We start from the raw sequence: 20,642 nt of genomic DNA, 5'->3' as shown, positions 1-20,642 counted from the left end.
TCATAACATATCACAAGAAATGGGTGATAGACACCCACAAAATAATATTTACGTACAAAATAATACGAAATGGTCTGAGTCCAGGTTGATCCACCGAATGGAGGCTCAGTTCAAGAACAAGCAAATGTATAACCCCTGGCTTGTCATGCGAAATTAAAAGCTGGGCTGTACAACATGCAAAAATGTAGAGAGCTTGGGTCTAGAAACGACTGGATTGATTAAAGTAGCAAAATATTGGGTGGAATGTACAGTAATGCCTCTGCCTCCGACAAAAAAAAAAAAGCCCTCTGATTAAAGTTTTTTTTAACATGCCCGAACCAAGGCGCATTTAGTGGAAGCAAGCATTGTAGACGAGGCTAAAGAGGACACCCAGGTTATACACTGCTCAAAAAAATAAAGGGAACACTTAAACAACACAATGTAACTCCAAGTCAATCACACTTCTGTGAAATCAAACTGTCCACTTAGGAAGCAACACTGATTGACAATACATTTCACATGCTGTTGTGCAAATGGAATAGACAACAGGTGGAAATTATAGGCAATTAGCAAGACACCCCCCAATAAAAGACTGGTTTTGCAGGTGGTGACCACAGACCACTTCTCAGTTCCTATGCTTCCTGGCTGATGTTTTGGTCACTTTTGAATGCTGGCGGTGCTTTCACTCTAGTGGTAGCATGAGACTGAGTCTACAACCCACACAAGTGGCTCAGGTAGTGCAGCTCATCCAGGATGGCACATCAATGCGAGCTGTGGCAAGAAGGTTTGCTGTGTCTGTCAGCGTAGTGTCCAGAGCATGGAGGCGCTACCAGGAGACAGGCCAGTACATCAGGAGACGTGGAGGAGGCCGTAGGGCAACAACCCAGCAGCAGGACTGCTACCTCCGCCTTTGTGCAAGGAGGAGCAGGAGGAGCACTGCCTGAGCCCTGCAAAATGACCTCCAGCAGGCCACAAATGTGCATGTGTCTGCTCAAACGGTCAGAAACAGACTCCATGAGGGTGGTATGAGGGCCCGACGTCCACAGGTGGGGGTTGTGCTTACAGCCCAACACCGTGCAGGACGTTTGGCATTTGCCAGAGAACACCAAGATTGGCAAATTCGCCACTGGCGCCCTGTGCTCTTCACAGATGAAAGCAGGTTCACACTGAGCACATGTGACAGACGTGACAGAGTCTGGAGACGCCGTGGAGAACGTTCTGCTGCCTGCAACATCCTCCAGCATGACCGGTTTGGCGGTGGGTCAGTCATGGTGTGGGGTGGCATTTCTTTGGGGGTCCGCACAGCCCTCCATGTGCTCGCCAGAGGTAGCCTGACTGCCATTAGGTACCGAGATGAGATCTTCAGACCCCTTGTGAGACCATATGCTGGTGCGGTTGGCCCTGGGTTCCTCCTAATGCAAGACAATATGTGGCTGGAGTGTGTCAGCAGTTCCTGCAAGAGGAAGGCATTGATGCTATGGACTGGCCCGCCCGTTCCCCAGACCTGAATCCAATTGAGCACATCTGGGACATCATGTCTCGCTCCATCCACCAACGCCACGTTGCACCACAGACTGTCCAGGAGTTGGCGGATGCTTTAGTCCAGGTCTGGGAGGAGATCCCTCAGGAGACCATCCGCCACCTCATCAGGAGCATGCCCAGGCCTTGTAGGGAGGTCATACAGGCACGTGGAGGCCACACACACTACTGAGCCTCATTTTGACTTGTTTTAAGGACATTACATCAAAGTTGGATCAGCCTGTAGTGTGGTTTTCCACTTTAATTTTGAGGGTGACTCCAAATCCAGACCTCCATGGGTTGATACATTTGATTTCCATTGATCATTTTTGTGTGATTTTGTTGTCAGCACATTCAACTATGTAAAGAAAAAAGTATTTAATAAGATTATTTCATTCATTCAGATCTAGGATGTGTTATTTTAGTGTTCCCTTATTTTTTTTGAGCAGTGTATTAAGCACTTCATACTGTACACATCGTTTAAAGTGCCACAAGGCAGGATTTGCTTCACATATGGGCTATAAACATATACAAATATGATAATGGATTGTATATAATTGATTGTCTTATAAATGGGAGTAACAGGGATTCTCACAACTCATGAGGATCATTAGGGGAGAATTGACCAGCTTTATACTTCAATGCATTTAAATACGAATTTGTAACAATCAGCCTTCAATAGATCTCTAGGGCTAATGTAACAATCAGCCTCACCTCAATAGGATGTTATTACGTCTGATTTTCCTGCTCTCATTTATATAGGAAATCATAAATAATATTATGCTATAATAAAAATGGAGTAATTTTAATAAATAACAATTGTATTATTTTGTAATTTATTTTCTTCCAGTATTCTATTTTGCTGATAAACTACACTGAAGGGCTACTCCTATGCCTGCCCCTTTGTATGTTTGAGAAATTCTATAGTATGACATCCTTCTCGGCTTACAATGACCACACCATATAAGGCATCCACACATACCGTTACTCACTATGCTTAGTAGGCTATGGAAGTATGTGAGATCAGACTTTGCTTTCCAAACCTATTTTGAAAACTGCTGGACTGTTTTTATAGATACATTGTTGTACCTGTAATGCTGAGGTGCGCCTGCGCAGGTCAAATGTATCAATCACCCAGGGTTTCTGACGAGGTAGCTAGCGTTCGCATTACGTGGGTGCACTCGGTTTACTCCGTATTGAAACAGATCTGAGCCGTCAAACCATGTCATGAAAATAATACATTTCTTACCGCGTACCTGTGACGTTATTCAGTGGTTGCTTTTAGCTGCTTTTGCGATGTTGGGCACGGTGGTGGTACACTGTAAATTGCATGTACTGTAATCCACATTCCTATATACCAACCGCCGATAAACCCCACTGAAGAAGACACATTCCTAGACATCACAATAGCGCTGGAGTCAGTGTAGATTTATCGAGTGCACCCAAAGGGTTTGTGATGAGGCGGGAAATGGCGTCCAAAGAGCCCGTCGATGGTCTGTGGTTCTAAACACAGCTGGCAGCGATAACGACGGCCAGACCTCTCTCTCGGTGGCCGCCCCGTTGCGGCTACCAGTGTGGACAGGCAAGCGGCAAGTTTGGTTACGAATTTCTTGGACCATCGGTAAGTAACGTTAATTGGTTATGGCTGTGTCAACATGTTTTTGATTCAAACGATTGCCATATCACCAGACAGTGAGCCAACTTGGTGTGTAGCTAAATGCTACCAGCTAACGTTACTAACTAGCGACATGTTTTGCAATACTAGTCTACTGGCCATTTTTTTTATTACAATACTTGCTAGCTAATATTAAAATGCTGACCGACGCTATGCATGTTCGTTGTTTGGTTGGCAATCGTGAAATCAAAATGGCTAGTTAACCTGCTAATGTGAAGTGGATACCGTTAGTAAGCTCTAACGTTAACTACTTCGCTAACCAGACAGCTATTCCGTTACTTTTATCGTTAGTCCCCATTTCGTTGGCTAGCTAGCCATTTTACTATGTGAATACCGGTAGATTATTTTTGAATGGCCGTAATCAAATAATTGGGTAGCTAACTGTTAAGGTTAGCTAGCTAACACTGGTTACATAAGTTATCTAGTTAATGCAATGTTCATGCTTGTCACTCGCTGTTCACGGTCTTGCGCTTACATTTTTGCTAACAAATTAGTCAGGTGTAGCGCTAATATAGATGGCTTTGGTCAAGTCTCATATTTGGTTTAACGTGTGAAAGGGAATTGTCGTGGTTTTCTAGCTGGTTACCTAGGCCTCCCACTAACCGCTAGCGAAGTTTGCCAACAACTTCAGCTATAGAAGAAAAAACTAGCAGAGCGAACACCGCCCACTTTTATGGCAGCGTTCATAAAACAACTCAAAGTAGTGTAGCGTAGATCCATAGATATGTTCTTGTGCTCCTGGAGTATGTCTTTAAATGAGTTGTATTTAAATCTGTATTTTGAAATATTTATAAACTATAATTACAATGACAAATATAATTATTAGCATAATTATATAGTTAATTATAATTCTCAATCTTTTTAGATGTAATACTTTTTGGGAATTCAAATGTCAAGAATATGCCTAACATCCTAACAAAGTAAAATAAACACATTGTTAGGGCTATAATAAATAAAAACGTGTTGTGGCTGTTGAAGCTCTGATATTGCTACATGGCACCTCACGGGTTTCCTGTGTTCTCTTTGTTGTACCTGTAATATATATTGCCCTGCCTGCTTGCCGTGCTGCCACACCAGTCTTCCATGTAACGTGTAGGATGATGAGGCTGAGAGTGCGGAAAGCTTCTCAGCAGCCCAGCGCTAAACCGAAACCTGGTCCCAAATCCAGCCCCGGCCGTCAAGCCCAAACCTCACCCCCACGCCCAGCCCAGGCCAAGAGGAAACACTGTGAGGTGGAGCCCACTGCCCCGACCAGGAGAGGCCTCAGAATGCAGAAGAATGAGACGGGCCTGTTTTCCACCATCAAGAAGTTCATCAGGGGAAATGCTGTCAAGGTGTGTGTGTGTGAACTGATTCCTAATGCTAACATTTAAGCATTTGTTGCACATCCCTTTCATGTCATGGGACCGATATTAGCGTGTTTTTTTTTCTTCACGCTTTGTGTTCAAATAATCCAATTCACTTTGTTTTTGTTTTGTTTTTGTCATTTAGCAGACACTCTTATCCAGAGTGACTTACAGGAGCAATTAGGGTTAAGTGCCTTGCTCAAGGGCACATCGACATATTTTTCACCTAGTCGGCTCGGGGATTAGAACCAGCGACCTTTCGGTTACTGGCACAACGCTCTTACCCACTAAGCTACCTGCCGCCCCTTTGTTGAGCTTCACAATCAACTTGAGATACTTTCAAATGATTTGGTCATGATGCGGGGAAAAATGCTAATATCGGTCCCATGACTTGAATGGGATTTGTACCGCAAATGCTAAAACATTAGCATTTGGAAACAGTACCAGGGACAGCTTACAGGGTAAGGAAACCAATATGTTTTGGTAATTTGGGTGAACTATCCCTTTAACATTAAAAGTTAAAGCATGCACTCTTGCAGGCATTGTTTACTAGTCCCTTTCCCCCCTCTGTTGGAGCACTTAACTAGTCCCTTCCACTCCTCTGTTGGAGCACTTAACTAGTCCCTTCCCCTCCTCTGTTGGAGCACTTAACTAGTCCCTCTACCCTTGTTCCTCTCCCCCAGGTGACAAAGTATAAAAGCTACCAAAAGTATGTGGACACCTGCTTGTCGAACATCTCATTCCAAAATCATGGGCATTAATATGGAGTTGGTCTCCCCTTTGCTGCTATAACAGCCTCCACTCTTATGGGAAGGCTTTCTACTAGATTTTGGAACGTTTCTGCGGGGACTTGCTTCCATTCAGCCACAACAGCATTAGTGAGGTCGGGCACTGATGTTTGGCGATTAGGCCTGGCTCGCAGTCGGTGTTCCAATTCATCCCAAAGGTGTTCGATGGGGTTGAGGTCAGGGCTCTGTGCAGGCCAGTAAAGTTCTTCCACACCGATCTCGACAAACCATTTCTGTATGGACTGCACTTTGTGCATGGGGGCATTGTCATGCAGAAACAGGAAAGGGCCTTCCCCAAACTGTTGCCATAAAGTTGGAAGCACAGAATCGTCTAGAATGTCATTGTATGCTGTTGCGTTAAGATTTCCCTTCACTGGAACTAAGGGGCCTAGCCCGAAACATGAAAAACAGCCCCAGACCATTATTCCTCCTCCACCAAACTTCAGTTGGCACTCTGCATTGGGGCAGGTAGCGTTCTCCTGGCATCCGCCAAACCCAGATTCATCCGTCGGACTGCCAGATGGCGAAGTGTGATTCATCACTCCAGAGAACGCGTTTTCACTGCTCCAGAGTCCAATAGCGGCGAGCTTTACGCCACTCCAGCCGACGCTTGGCACATGGTGATCTTAGGCTTGTGTGCGGCTGCTTAGCCATGGAAACCCATTTCATGATGCTCCCGACGAACAGTTCTTATGCTGACGTTGCTTCGAGGCAGTTTGGAACTCAGTAGTGAGTGTTGCAACCGAGGAAAGACAATTTTTTTAGCGTTTCAGCACTCGGTGGTCCCCGTTGTGTGAGCTTGTGTGGCCTACCACTTCGCGGCTGAGCCGTTGTTGCTCCTAGACGTTTCCACTTCACAATAACAGCACTTACAGTTGACCGGGGCAGCTCTAGCAGGGCAGAAATCTGACGAACTGACTTGTTGGAAAGGAGGCATCCTATGACGGTGCCACGTTGAAGGTCACTGAGCTTTTCAGTATGGGCCATTCTACTGCCAATGTTTGTCTATGGAGATTGCATGGCTGTGTGCTCGATTTTTATACACCTGTCAGCAATGGGTGTGGCTGAAAGAGCCAAATCCACTAATTCGAAGGGGTGTCCACATACCTTTAGCCATGTAGTGTATGTACAAGCCACCTATTCCGGACCTGTCTGCAATTTTTAAAGAGCGACTGCTAAAAACCAACAAATCCCTTTGAAAACGGCCTATGTGGCATCTATACGAGTCAGAAACATTTATTCTAGTGTCAGAATTGAGTAAAAAAATGTAAATAGGATCATTTTGGTCATAAAGTCAGTCTCGTCTAAAATTGAGTTGGGAACCTCCGGGTGTCACGAGTAAGTAAAGGTTGGGTTTGCATTACAATTGTCAATAAATCATGTCCCCTCTTTGCCAAGCTCCATGTGCAAATCCGCCTCTCTGCCCACTTCGCTTCCCTTTATTGAATGGGGCTCCGTTTCATCTCCCCAACCAACAAGTTCAAAGAATCACAGCCGTTTTTGAGACTGAGAAGCCCTATACGGATTGACCATGCAACGCATGCTTCCAGCAAGGATGCACAGCCATCAACTATGGTTTGCATGCCCTGCCGAAGGACCCTATCATGCGGAATAGGTGTTTTGGAGTTCGTTGGTCCCCAGTGGTGGTGAGTATACTGGTAGCTATACCATTGACTGCTGGTTATGTATATTTTGATCATCATTGTGCTACTAACTAGCTACCTACCTAGTTACCTAGCTAGCTGGCTGGCAAACGTTAGCCTACCTCAATACAACTAGGAGTTGTCTTGGAAACACAATAACATTTCAAAAGAAGGCAAAAGATGTGTAGGAAAACCTTTTTATCATTATTGTGATGTCGCCAGATTGACTAGATGCAGTATTACTGTAGTGCGCTATCATCATTTTAGCTAGCTACCATTACCATTGCTAGCTATTTTTGACAAACTTTGCTAGTAGCAGAATGGGAATTTTGACATCCTCATAATATGGCAAAGTTGTTTCCTACTAATTATTTGCCTACTTTAGCAATGTCATTGTATTTCCATGCCACTCTGAGTTAGTGTAATTTAGACAACAGTCACATTAGCCTTTGAGGTGCAACCCGTATCTAGGGCAGTCTACATCTGTAAAGCATAGAATTGGCTTCCAAACTAGATTATGTTATTTCTCTACATATGTTTATAATTGAGGGATGATGAGTCGTTGACTGATCCTTTGGTCATGAACGAACGCTGCGTCCTATAATATGTCTAGCGATGGTTTTTAGCGACCTCCAAAAATCATTTTTGTTCTCTGTTCACTTGTTATTTTCACCGCTTGTTAGACAAGACCTCAGAATAAAAGTATGTCATGTGACAATAGGACCCTTGTGACACCACTTCCGTTGTTGCCAGAGTCTCCCTGGACTCCTATGAAAAGGACACGCTGTCATGAGGCCTCTGATAGTGACCCTAGTTACTGCCCTGATGACACAGACAACTTAATCAACAACTACAGGTAATGTGTGTTATGTGAAAACTTGTATTAAAAAAAAAAAAACTTTAAAAAAAAAATACCCGGCTTGGTAAAATAGTAGACTAATTCCCCAGCCAAACAGATACAACTAGTAGTTAGTCATTTTGGTTGTGAAGTGCATTAGCAAAAAGCTTAGTCCTTTTCTTTAGAACAAAATGCCATTTACCACTTAGCTGTCTACTATATCAACCTGTCACAGGCCCTCCCAGTCAACACCACCTCATAAGATTGCCTGCTGCAGTTGTTCGAGAGATGTCCAGTTTGCAGCCGGAAATGCAGCATAGAGAAGACCAGCAAGCGGGCCCCTCATCAACATCATGCAGACATGCCCTCGCTGTGAGCATTCCCTATGAATGGAACAGTCAGCCACGTGTTGGCAAGTATCTGGCCAGCAACCTTCACCTGCAACAGCTTTCACAGGCTCATCATTTGTACAAATACAGAAGGTGACCCACTTCATTACTTTGATAACCCAATTATGAAACATAATTTATGTAAACTGACATTTATTTGTTGCTTATTTTCTACTTCTTAGATACATATAATGTCCAGTGTATAACCTAGCCTGGTGGAACCAGCCTTATCACTGTTCACCATATAATGTCCAGGGTATAACCTAGCCTGGTGGAACCAGCCTGATCACTGTGTTACCATATAATGTCCAGGGTATAACCTAGCCTGGGGGAACCAGCCTGATCACTGTGTTCACCATTCTATTTCACTTCACATGTTATGATATCTGAAGTGAAATAGAAAGGTCAATCCATTGATCAGGTTGGTTTCCACCATGCTAATCATAACCACCATTGATCATGTGTAATCAGTGCTCTGTGTGTGTGTGACCGTCCTGTATCTTTGAGTGGGCCAGGAGCTGATCCACGCTGCTATGGCCATCAACGGGCCGCTGGCGAAGACCGCATCTCTTGGCTGCTCACTAACGGTCGGTAGGTTTAGTCTGACCTGTTCAAACTTCAACATTAGTACCTGTTTGTGTGTCAGATATCACCTATCCTAACTGCCATTGGTAATAGAACAGTGACTATGTGTTCACAGAAACATGTATGGAGCCAGCACATGGAGACTTGCAAGATGATGTGATGAAGTCCAGACTGACAGACAGGCTTGATACTGATGTCTCTGAATGGAGAGAGACCTGCCACTCGGCATTAAACATTTTACTAGACAACTTTGACTTGTATTGTCTTTTTATTGTTGAATTGAATGGTATCAATCAATATGGGGAGAGGGAAACCCTTTTTATTCTGCACCAGGATCAGGGAACTCCTGTTGTATATGGGACACCAAACAGGAAGTTATGACCCCACTGACATGTTACCAAGGTAACCCCATTACCACCAAACAGGAAGTTATGACCCCATTGACATGTTACCAAGGTCAACCCCATTACCACCAAACAGGAAGTTATGACCCCATTGACATGTTACCAAGGTAACCCCATTACCACCAAACAGGAAGTTATGACCCCACTGACATGTTACCAAGGTCAACCCCATTACCACCAAACAGGAAGTTATGACCCCACTGACATGTTACCAAGGTAACCCCATTACCACCAAACAGGAAGTTATGACCCCTCTGACATGTTACCAAGGTCAACCCCATTACCACCAAACAGGAAGTTATGACCCCTCTGACATGTTACCAAGGTAACCCCATTACCACCAAACAGGAATTTATGACCCCACTGACATGTTACCAAGGTAACCCCATTACCACCAAACAGGAAGTTATGACCCCATTGACATGTTACCAAGGTAACCCCATTACCACCAAACAGGAAGTTATGACCCCTCTGACATGTTACCAAGGTAACCCCATTACCACCAAACAGGAAGTTATGACCCCACTGACATGTTACCAAGGTAACCCCATTACCACCAGACACAATGCAGATAGGCACAGTATCTGTATCGGCTGGGAATGACATGAAAGGTGCACATTGTTATATTTTCAGAACACTGCTTCTATAATGTTATGTAAAGGGTTGTTTATTCTACATGGACCTGTTACTACATTTGAAAGTTGTCAAAACACTTCATTTAGAATATCTACATAAATTCAGCAATTGCATTCTTCTCATATTACTCTGTAGGCGACTGACCTATTCAAAGCTTCCTCCGGCATCTCTCAATACATCTGCCTGCCTGTATCCAGCCAGGAAGTGGTTTGGTGGTGGTGGTGGTAAGGACACACCCACATCAAACCACACCCCCAAAGCCAAGTCACGTTTGCCTTCTGTCTTTGCTGCCAGCGTTTCTTGAGGAGCAAGCCCCCCCCCCCAAAAAAAAATAGGCCGAATCAGCGGGTGCAATTCACCTTTTTAAAGTTTGAATGGCGTTTCGATCTTAAAAACGGTTTAAGTGTAGCATCCTAAAGAAAAATTAAAAAGTACAAGTCTGAAGGTGTGCCATAATGAGTGTTGCTTTCAACAAATCATGACACTAACTACTGTTCCACCTGCTTCCCGTGTTTCAGGTGGAGCATGACATCCCAGCGAAGAGGAGTCGTATTGATTGTAAAGTGGACAGCAGCAACCTGATCACGTCTTCTCCTCACCCTCCCAACAAAGCCATCCCCAGGGGCTGCCGGAGAGGAGCTAACATACCTGGTGAGTCAAGACATTCCTCTGGCGTAATCTGGAAGAATAATACTATTTACTATTTACATTTTAGCAGACGCTCTTATCCAGAGCGACTTACAGGAGCAATTAGGGTTAAGTGCCTTGCTCAAGGCCACATCGGCAGATTTTTCACCTAGTCGGCTCAGGGATTAGAACCAGCGACCTTTCGGTTACTGGCACAACGCTCTTAACCACTAAGCTACCTGCCGCCCATAATAATAATAGTGTGGAAGAATAATGGAGTCGTTTCGTAGCGCTAAATGACATCAAACTGTAGCCACGACGCCATCTTTGTGCATGTCGGCTTTTGGAAACGCTGCAACAAGTCAGTTGGTCATTCACGAAATCAAAATGTCCTGTTTTGCTATAATTGTGTGGACGTTGTAGTGTCCATTGGAACAGTTAGGGCCCCCCCTGCTACAAGGAGGTGGTGATCATTAATGGTCGTGAAATTGGAATATCCTGCATTGCCATAAGCAGTCCGGATTTTGCAGTGTTCATTGGAAATAGTGAAGTTCCCTTCTTTCCCTCAGATCCAATGACGTTGAACAGTAAGCCCAATGGTAAACTGGAGGTCCCCGGGGAGGAAGCCAGCAGTCCGCCTCGCACTACTCTCCTTGGGACCATCTTCTCGCCAGTCTTCAACTTCTTCTCACCTGCAACTAAGACGGGTAACAGAATCTGCCTCAAGTCTCATCATTGTGTCTTGTTTTTGTATTTTTTTTTTTTTTTTTTAACCAGGAGGACCAGTCAAAAAATGTGACCGGTTACAGATGAACCCTAGTCCAGGACTAAAACGCATTTACTCAATGGAGATTCTCCAATGATAGTGCTTTATTAGTCCAGGACTAAAACTAGTGCTTTATTAGTCCAGGACTAAAACGCATTTACTCAATGGAGATTCTCCAATGATAGTGCTTTATTAGTCCAGGACTGAAACGCATTTACTCAATGGAGATTCTCCAATGATAGTGCTTTATTAGTCCAGGACTAAAACGCATTTACTCAATGGAGATTCTCCAATGATAGTGCTTTATTAGTCCAGGACTAAAACGCATTTACTCAATGGAGATTCTCCAATGATAGTGCTTTATTAGTCCAGGACTAAAACGCATTTACTCAATGGAGATTCTCCAATGATAGTGCTTTATTAGTCCAGGACTAAAACGCATTTACTCAATGGAGATTCTCCAATGATAGTGCTTTATTAGTCCAGGACTAAAACGCATTTACTCAATGGAGATTCTCCAATGATAGTGCTTTATTAGTCCAGGACTGAGCTGAATCTGTCTGGGATACCAGCCCCTTGTTTTTACCTAAAAGGAATTCTCTAATACCTCCCTCTTCTCTGTCACTCCTGTGTTTTTTAAATGTAAAACATATCTGTGGGTTACAACAAAAAAAAATGTCATCCATGCTCACACGCTTCTCTCGTCATTCCCCTTATTCCTCTCTGTGTACGGAGTAAACGAGAGAAGATGCAAATAATCAAAGAAAATACTTTTGAGATGAACCCTGTGTCTCTCCTGTGTATCCCCCCCACCCCCCCCACCCCACCCCCATCCAGCCACTCTTGGGTCTGACTCACCTGGGCTGGAGGCTGAGGAGATTGTGAAGCAGCTGGAGGTGGAGGCAGTGGAGGAGATGCCCACCTGTACCCCCACATCTGCGGAAGGCATCGTCCTGTCCCCTGTTGCCCTAGCTCCAACAGTACCACCACCACCGGCTCCTCTGGCTGCCCCAGAACCAGCCGTCGAGGAAGGGGAGATGGTTACAGAAACAGATATGCCCCCTCTATCAGGTAACCATGACATTTGATTGATCTCAGGTTAAAACCCAGCGATTTTTTTTTTTTTTAGTGATCTGGAATATTCAGTGGCATTTTTACTTACTGTGTTTTTCTATGATGAATTACCCGGGGAGAAAAGTAAATGTGAGTTTAATAAAAGCTGTGGATAATATGGTGTCGTCGTCGTCCAGCTCCAGGATGCACCCCGGTTAGCTGTTACCCCCACGCCCCTCCCACGGCCCCTGCAGACGGCACCTACGAGGAGGACTGGGAAGTCTTTGATCCGTGAGTACCGCTTAGTTTTATTTAGCAACCTTACCAACCAAACAGCGTTTTAAGTGCCTCTCTTTTTTAAAAATGTCTTTTGAATAATAAGCAGTAGAAATAAGTCGGCCGTCTGTGTGTCATCACACCATCTAACCGACTGAAGAATGGTATTATGTGTGTGCAAAGTTTTTTTTCTTTCTTAACTTGGACCAACTAAAATCTCCTGTGCCTGCTCTGTTTTCAGGTACTTCTTCATCAAGCACGTGCCTCCGTTGACGGAGGAGCAGATATCCAGGAAACCAGCACTGCCTCTAAAGACACGCAGCACACCCGAGTTCTCCCTGGTCCTAGATCTGGTGACTAGCACATTTTTATATTTGAGTTATTGGCAAGGCTCTTATCTAGCCTGGGTGCCTGTCTGTCTCTCTCCTAGCCTGGGTGCCTGTCTGTCTCTCTCCTAGCCTGGGTGCCTGTCTGTCTCTCTCCTAGCCTGGGTGCCAGTCTGTCTCTCTCCTAGCCTGGGTGCCTGTCTGTCTCTCTCCTAGCCTGGGTGCCTGTCTGTCTCTCTCCTAGCCTGGGTGCCAGTCTGTCTCTCTCCTAGCCTGGGTGCCAGTCTGTTGCTGCTCTCTTGCCAACTCATGGAATTGACCCTTCGCTAAGCCCCACCCCACTTGGTTACTGTTGCAACCTCGGTCAACATGTTCCCGGGAAGCCCATTTCCCATCTCAAACCACTGGCGAAAACCCCTCACAATGATCTCAAACTGTGTTTTTAATACACAATTAAATTAAACGCCAACTCCACCTTGCCTCGGGTATGTTGTGGTGAACTGGACAAATTCAGGTTCCTGTCTCCCTGTAGCGCTGTCTTAGGCGTCTCACAGTATGGACATTGCAGTTTATTGCCCTGGCCACATCTGCAGGCCTCATGCCTCCTTGCAGCATGCCTAAGGCACGTTCACGCAGATGAGCAGGGACCCTGGGCATCTTTCTTTTGGTGTTTTTCAGAGTCAGTAGAAAGGCCTCTTTTAGTGTCCTATGTTTTCATAACTGTGACCTTAATTGCCTACCGTCTGTAAGCTGTTAGTGTCTTAACGACCGTTCCACAGGTGCATGTTCATTAATTGTTTATAGATCATTGAACAAGCATAAACAGTGTTTAAACCCTTTACGATGAAGATCTGTGAAGTTATTTGGATTTTTACGAATTATCTTTGAAATAATTATTTAGTTACGAGTACCCCTGGTGCACTGTTCAATTTATTATTATTTTAATACTCTTTTGCCATAGCCCTCCTTGGCTTCCAAGGGTTTGAAACATGAACTTGTCTGAGGTGTCTGACTCCATGACAGTTGCTAATCATCGGAGCGCTACGATTGGTTTCCCGAAATTCTGGGGCGGGGCTTAACAAAGTTTACATTTGCCTTGACAATGGAGTAGGCAGAAGAAGCACAAACCGATCTGGGAATAGGCTAGCTGTCAGCGACTTACAGTCGTTGCTTTCAAACTAAAGAAGGTTAAACAACCACCAACCAGAAGGTGTACTATTTTGTGTCTTCTCCAGGACGAGACGTTGGTGCACTGTAGTCTGAACGAGTTGCAGGACGCAGCCCTGACCTTCCCAGTGCTGTTCCAAGACGTCATCTACCAGGTACAGGGTGTGATACTATAGAAATCCACAGGTGTTAAGTGATTGTCAAGGGCTCTTTCTCAATTATTTTTCCTTGATTCTTTCCTTGATTCCTTGTGTCGTCTCTCCTCGCCTTCTTCTCAAACCACATTGGAAGAGAATATCCAAGGTCTTTTCCCGTACATTACTTCTATGCGTTTTGAGGAGGAGGCGAGGAGAGGGGGGACATGAGGAATCAAGGTAAAACAAATTGAGAAAAAGCCACTGGTTTTATGTGATTGTCATGTGTTAAAATGGCCGGCTTCAGTCATCTGATTCTAGTCATGGTTACGTCGAGTCAGGCAGCTTAGTCTCCCATTCAGAGGACCCCAAGTCCTAGTCGTACATGCAGTAGTACTCGTCGGTGTCTTCAACATCAAATTACATAAGTGACCTGAGAACCGGAACCTCCACTTTTCCACTGGAATGGGAATCTGGACTAGGATCACTTGGCATGATTAATCTCCAGAGCCGTTCCAGCCAAGCGCAACAATTTGAACCGTAGTTAATGTCAGTTCTCACTGGACATGATTCTCCGTTATCTGAACCAGTGGTCAGGTGAATGTGGACATCTTCTTCCATTAAACCCCCCCCTTAACCTGGACATCCGCCTCATCCTTGTTCTGACCGGGACATTCTGTAGTGGTTGCCACCGGCCATAAGACAGCAGCTAAGGTTTCTTATTACGTTCATGGTCCTTCGATTCTCTACAACCCTACCCCTATTTTTCATCATGGAAAAACGTGGTATGATTTCCATATGATTCTTTCTTCTCTGCAGGTGTATGTGCGGTTGAGGCCGTTCTTCAGAGAGTTCCTGGAGCGCATGTCTCAGATTTACGAGGTGAGGTCCTACAGATTATACACATGGACACCAGACCACTGTAGACGAGGTTGACACAGGAGTTGTGTCAACTTGTTCTGTCAAATTTTATTTCCCTGTACTGTCCTGATCCTGCAACAGTTCTATAACCCCCGGGAACTTTCCTGTCCCTTGTCGATAAAATCACTCCCGTCCCGTGCTAAATTTTTTGCGCGCAGAAATATATGTAGGTTATTGTGTTTTTTTTTTTAGGAAGTATTTTTAAAAATAATTTCAGCAATGCAATATGCAACTGTGATATGTGGTAGCCTTACCTATCTTAGTTAAATGCACTGACTGTAAGGGCTGGAGGATGAGGACAGAGACCCACCCCAGCAGAAAGCTCTGCTCAGCACCGCACCGGGATAACTGTAGCCTGCAGCTGAGCACTGCACACACATGAACATTTACAATACATTACAATTTACAACGTGAACATAAAAACAAATATAAAAAATAACAGAGCGGCAGTACTACATACTGTAAGTCGATGTCATTTCTATTTCCCACTTCACCTCAGATGGTAATAGGTTTAGTTAAACACGCCAACGATTGGGCTTCATGGTAAAGTTGTTGGGAGTAGAGCTGTGTGCTGCTTCAGGCCCCTTGTCCGCTCTCCGGTTGGTAGCCTATTTCATTAAACCGCTGTATATATTTTTTTTTTTACAAGCCATGTACTCTGTTCCTTTTTGTCAAAGACAACTCCTTCAAATGTAGCTAAAACATCGCTCTTTCCTTGGTTCTGATGTTAACGTTAGTGACTGGTCCTTTGCTGCAACGGTCCTCTATTGAAGGCTTCATAATTGAGACTACTGCCTAGCCGTCTGAGGTAGCCTGGTGACTGGAGCAAGGCGCGAGATTGAGCCGAAGGAAGGAAGGGAGGGGGGAAATTACCATTTGTATTTATTTTTAGGAAGTAAACTATATTAAGCCTACAGTTTTTTTTTTAAAGTTTTTTTTTATGTATTTATTTTATTTTATGAAATGCTCCACACATTACATATTACCGACCAAAACAATCTCGGTTTAGAGCTATCACTGCTCTGCCCATTCCCGTGGACTGTTGATCCTGTCCCAAACTTGACTCACGTTCCTGTCAGATTCCCCACGGGACCGGGGGGGTCCTGTTCCCGTGTCAACCTCTACTGTAAACTTCACTGGGGTCAGACAATCCTGTCAGATTCCCCACGGGACCGGGGGGGTCCTGTTCCCGTGTCAACCTCTACTGTAAACTTCACTGGGGTCAGACAATCCTGTCAGATTCCCCACGGGACCGGGGGGGTCCTGTTCCCGTGTCAACCTCTACTGTAAACTTCACTGGGGTCAGACAATCCTGTCAGATTCCCCCACGGGACCGGGGGTCCTGTTCCCGTGTCAACCTCTACTGTAAACTTCACTGGGGTCAGACAATCCTGTCAGATTCCCCACGGGACCGGGGGGGTCCTGTTCCCGTGTCAACCTCTACTGTAAACTTCACTGGGGTCAGACAATCATACAGAACGGGATTGTCATACAGAATAATATTGTGATTAACATAGATTATTCTCATATTTTCTTGTTGTTCACAGATCATTCTGTTCACTGCCTCTAAGAAGGTGTATGCAGACAAGCTGCTGAACATCCTGGACCCAAAGAAACAGTTGGTCAGGTCGGTTAAATTAAAAACGTTATGGCTTTACTGAATGATTACAGCTAACCAGTGTTGAGTTGCACCATGAATTGTGCTTCCCAAATGGCACCCTATTCCCTAGATAGTGCACTACTTTTGACCAGGGCCCCCATAGGGATCTGGTCAAAAGTAGTGCACTATGTAGGGATTAGGGTGTGTGTCTGTGTATAAAGCGCGTGCCTAATGTCCAACACCCACCACTACGCTTGACTAATCATCGGTTGTTTTCTCCTCTCCTACAGGCATCGGTTGTTTCGGGAGCACTGTGTATGTGTTCAAGGAAACTACATCAAGGACCTGAACATTCTTGGAAGGGATCTTTCGAAAACCATAATAATCGACAATTCACCTCAAGCCTTCGCCTATCAGGTTGGCCTTCATACCTTTTTCACAGTAGCTCTTGTTATTATATTCCACAGGAATCGCATACTTAAAATATATGCACTCAATATAAAATACGTTTTGGGATAAAAGTGTCTGCAAAGTGGCATGTAATTCGTGTACTATTCAAAACGTCATGGTTCTCCATCACAGCTTTCCAATGGGATTCCCATCGAGAGCTGGTTCATGGACAGGAATGATAACGAGCTCCTCAAGCTGGTGCCTTTCCTGGAGAAGCTGGTGGAGATGGTATGCTCTCATTCTAAAGAAATAAAATAAATAAAACGAATGACTGGCATCCAACTCAGACGCCTACGTCTGCTCTCTCTCTCCTCCACAGAATGAGGACGTAAGGCCTTACGTCAGAGAGCGGTTTCGTCTTCACGACCTCCTTCCTCCAGACTGATCTGTGATTGGCTGACCCAGCAGGCTAACCCATAGAAATATATAATGTATATTTACATTAGAATATTCATTCCAATTCTGTGGGCTAGCCCTCCAGTAAATGGAGAGGGATGCCTTCCCTTCAACACGGTGGAGATGAGGAGAATCAAGTTCAATTGACTCTAATGGGGATGCTGTTCAAATGGATCTCTGTCTACAACTATAGCATTTTCATTACCGATGACATTTTTTATGAAAATACCAACAAAACACCGTTACAGAGGACTTTTTTTTTTACAGAAAACAACAAAACAAAACACCAACCTCTATAATTCCTGAAGCTATGTACAGTTTTGAGTTTATGTTTTGTATACTCAAACTAAACTGTTATACTCAAACTAAACTGTACCCCCAGAGTAGAGTAGTCCCCTTGTATTGTAAAAGGCTTCTTCCTGGACGGACCTCTCGTTTATTCTTGAAAGCAGGGCCCGTGTTTGTTAGGGCATAAACGTCCACGTAGAACCTCTCCAAGTCGGACCGTTTTTTTCTTCTGTTTGGTGCCTAATGAACAAGACCATGGCGACTTTCTGGGAGATGTTTCTCATCTGCAGCGACAGTTTTGGACTGACTGAACTGAATGTCATGCTGTATTTTGAGTGAGGACCTGACTGCTCCAGACTTATTTTAACAGGAACGGGCAGTCAAACCTGTATAGTATACACTCGGTTACATGTATATACGACATGTGTATATTTTTTTCTTCAAGGTTTTTAAAAACTTTTTTCATTGTGCTTCTGATTTTAGCATTCCTCTTTGCCCTTTTTTTTTTTTTTTTTTTTTTAAACAAGTTGGTGTTACAGATCTTCTGTTGTCTGCCTGAAAATGTTGCATCCCAAATGGCAACCTTTTCCCTATATAGTGCACTATGATTGACCAGAGCCTTATGGGCACTAGGAAGAGAATAGGGTACCATTTGGGACACGTTCTGCTTTTTAGACCCATTAACTGCAGTTATGTGGTCTCTAACAAGGTGCGGTTTAAAAAAAAAAATGTATCTTTTGGGAGGAAATGTTTATGAAATCATGATGTGTATAGGTTGTAATATTAATGTAGTAATAAGGTTTCACTTGAAGACCTTTTCAACAAGCCATAAAGATGGCCCAGATATTAACTTAGAACATTTATGAGATTTCACCCCTTTTTAAAGATGTTGTTTAAAAGACCCTTAAACTGCTCTGTTTTGGGGTGTGGTGATGATGGGTTTAGGGGAGGGAAGGGAGGGAAGGAGGGCTTCGGATCTCCTGCACTTTTTGTTAAAAAAACAATACCTTTTACATCCAGCCCTATGTAAAATCCTTTTTGTACACAAGTTATCACCTCAATTGTTATGTCCGGACTATTTTGAAATCATAGCACCAGCAAAATGGCCAACATTGTTTTATCTTTAAATCTTGTTTTCAATGCTGTTCTTAGTCTTGTGTGTGGAATCTCTTATGTACGAGTCTCCGTTTGGCCGATAAGACTCCATGTTGTCATTGACCCTCTTGTCACTCCTGTTGTACTCAGTGTTACTCCATGGTTTCCTTGATCATAAATACATTTTTATACAATTTAATGAAAATGAGTGACATTTTTTAAATTTTATTTATTGAACTGCATCAGTATGAGCCGAGAGACATTTCTACATTATTTAGCAAGATACTCTTATTCAGAGCCATTTAGTCTCACACACTATATATAAAAAAGTATGTGGACACCCCTACAAATTAGTGGATTTTCACTATTTCAGCCACACCCGTTGCTGACAGGTGTATAAAACCGAGCACACAGCCATGCAATCTCCATAGACAAACATTGGCAGTAGAATGGCCTTATTGAAGAGCTCAGTGACTATCAACGTGGCACCGTCATAGGATTCCACCTTTCCAGCAAGTCAGTTCGTCAAATTTCTGCCCTGCTAGAGCTGCCCCGGTCAACTGTAAGTGCTGTTATTGTGAAGTGGAAACGTCTAGGAGCAACAACGGCTCAGCCGCGAAGTGGTAGGCCACACAAGCTCACAGAACTGGACCGCCAAGTGCTGAAGCGCCTAGAGTGTAAAAATGGTCTGTCCTTGGTTGCAATATTCACTACAGAGTTCCAAAATGCCTCTGGAAGCAACGTCAGCGCAATAACTGTTCGTCGGGAGCTTCATGAAATGGGTTTCCATGGCTAAGCAGCCACACACAATCCTAAAATCACCATGCGCAATGCCAAGCGTCGGCTGGAGTGGTGTAAAGCTCGCTGCCATTGGACTCTGGAGCAGTGAAAATGCGTTCTCTGGAGTGTTTAATCACACTTCACCATCTGGCAGTCCGACGGACGAATCTGGGTTTGGCGGATGCCAGGAGAACGCTACCTGCCCCAAAGCAGAGTGCCAACTAAAGTTTGGTGGAGGGGGAATAATGGTCTGGGGCTGTTTTTCATGTTTCGGGCTAGGCCCCTTAGTTCCAGTGAAGGGAAATCTTAACGCTACAGCATACAATGGTATTCTAGATGATTCTGTGCTTCCAACTTTGTGGCAACAGTTTGGTGAAGGCCCTTTCCTGTTTCAGCATGTCAATGGCCCTATGCACAACGCGAGGTGCATACAGAAATGGTTAGTCGAGATCGGTGTGGAAGAACTTGACTGGCCTGCACAGAGCCCTGACCTCAACCCCATCGAACACCTTTGGGATGAATTGGAACGCCGACTTTGAGCCAGGCCTAATCGCCCAACATCCGTGCCCGACCTCACTAATGCTCTTGTGGCTGAATGGAAGCAAGTCCCCGCAGCAATGTTCCAACATCTAGTGGAAAGCCTTCCCAGAAGAGTGGAGGCTGTTATAGCAGCAAAGGGGGGGGACCAACTCCATATGAATGGCCATGATTTTGGAATGAGAGGTTTGACTAGCAGGTGTCCACATACTGTTGGTCATGTAGTGTATGAACTGTAACCGTGTTGCTTCCGTCCCTCTCCTCACCCCAACCTGGGCTTGAACCAGGGACCCTCTGCACACATCGACAGTCACCCTCGAAGCATCGTTACCTATCACTCCATAACAACTGTGGCCTTTGCAGGGCAAGGCAAAACAACTATACTGGACAAAAATATAAACGCAACATGTAAAGTGTTAAATAAT

General features: G+C 44.4%; 1 protein-coding gene and 1 long non-coding RNA gene across 4 annotated transcripts; both read left to right on the top strand.

Annotated features, from left to right (window-relative positions):
- Positions 1–2,623: 2,623 nt before the first annotated feature.
- On the top strand, positions 2,624–19,094 carry LOC121540682 (CTD small phosphatase-like protein 2-A). 2 transcript variants are annotated; one of them, XM_041849694.2, is made up of 13 exons: positions 2,624–3,118; positions 4,269–4,506; positions 10,320–10,452; positions 10,998–11,135; positions 12,032–12,265; positions 12,445–12,538; positions 12,765–12,876; positions 14,085–14,171; positions 14,970–15,032; positions 16,619–16,698; positions 16,962–17,088; positions 17,254–17,349; positions 17,441–19,094. In XM_041849694.2, the coding sequence occupies exons 2-13, from the start codon at positions 4,270–4,272 to the stop codon at positions 17,504–17,506; spliced, it is 1,467 nt and encodes a 488-aa protein (XP_041705628.1). In that variant the 5' UTR covers positions 2,624–3,118; position 4,269; the 3' UTR covers positions 17,507–19,094. The 2 variants fall into 2 exon arrangements, with proteins under 2 accessions (XP_041705628.1, XP_041705627.1); XM_041849693.2 differs by having other exon boundaries at positions 4,250–4,506.
- On the top strand, positions 6,371–8,915 carry LOC121540683. 2 transcript variants are annotated; one of them, XR_005995533.2, is made up of 4 exons: positions 6,371–7,805; positions 8,023–8,269; positions 8,692–8,763; positions 8,877–8,915. It is a non-coding gene; the product is annotated as an uncharacterized LOC121540683 (long non-coding RNA). The 2 variants fall into 2 exon arrangements; XR_005995532.2 differs by having other exon boundaries at positions 8,692–8,767; positions 8,877–8,913.
- Positions 19,095–20,642: the final 1,548 nt, after the last annotated feature.

Source organism: Coregonus clupeaformis, chromosome 26, assembly GCF_020615455.1.
Source record: "Coregonus clupeaformis isolate EN_2021a chromosome 26, ASM2061545v1, whole genome shotgun sequence".
NCBI classification, from domain to species: Eukaryota; Metazoa; Chordata; class Actinopteri; order Salmoniformes; family Salmonidae; genus Coregonus; species Coregonus clupeaformis.
Note: the sequence above shows the minus strand (reverse complement) of the source record. Positions and strands in the feature narration are given on the sequence as shown.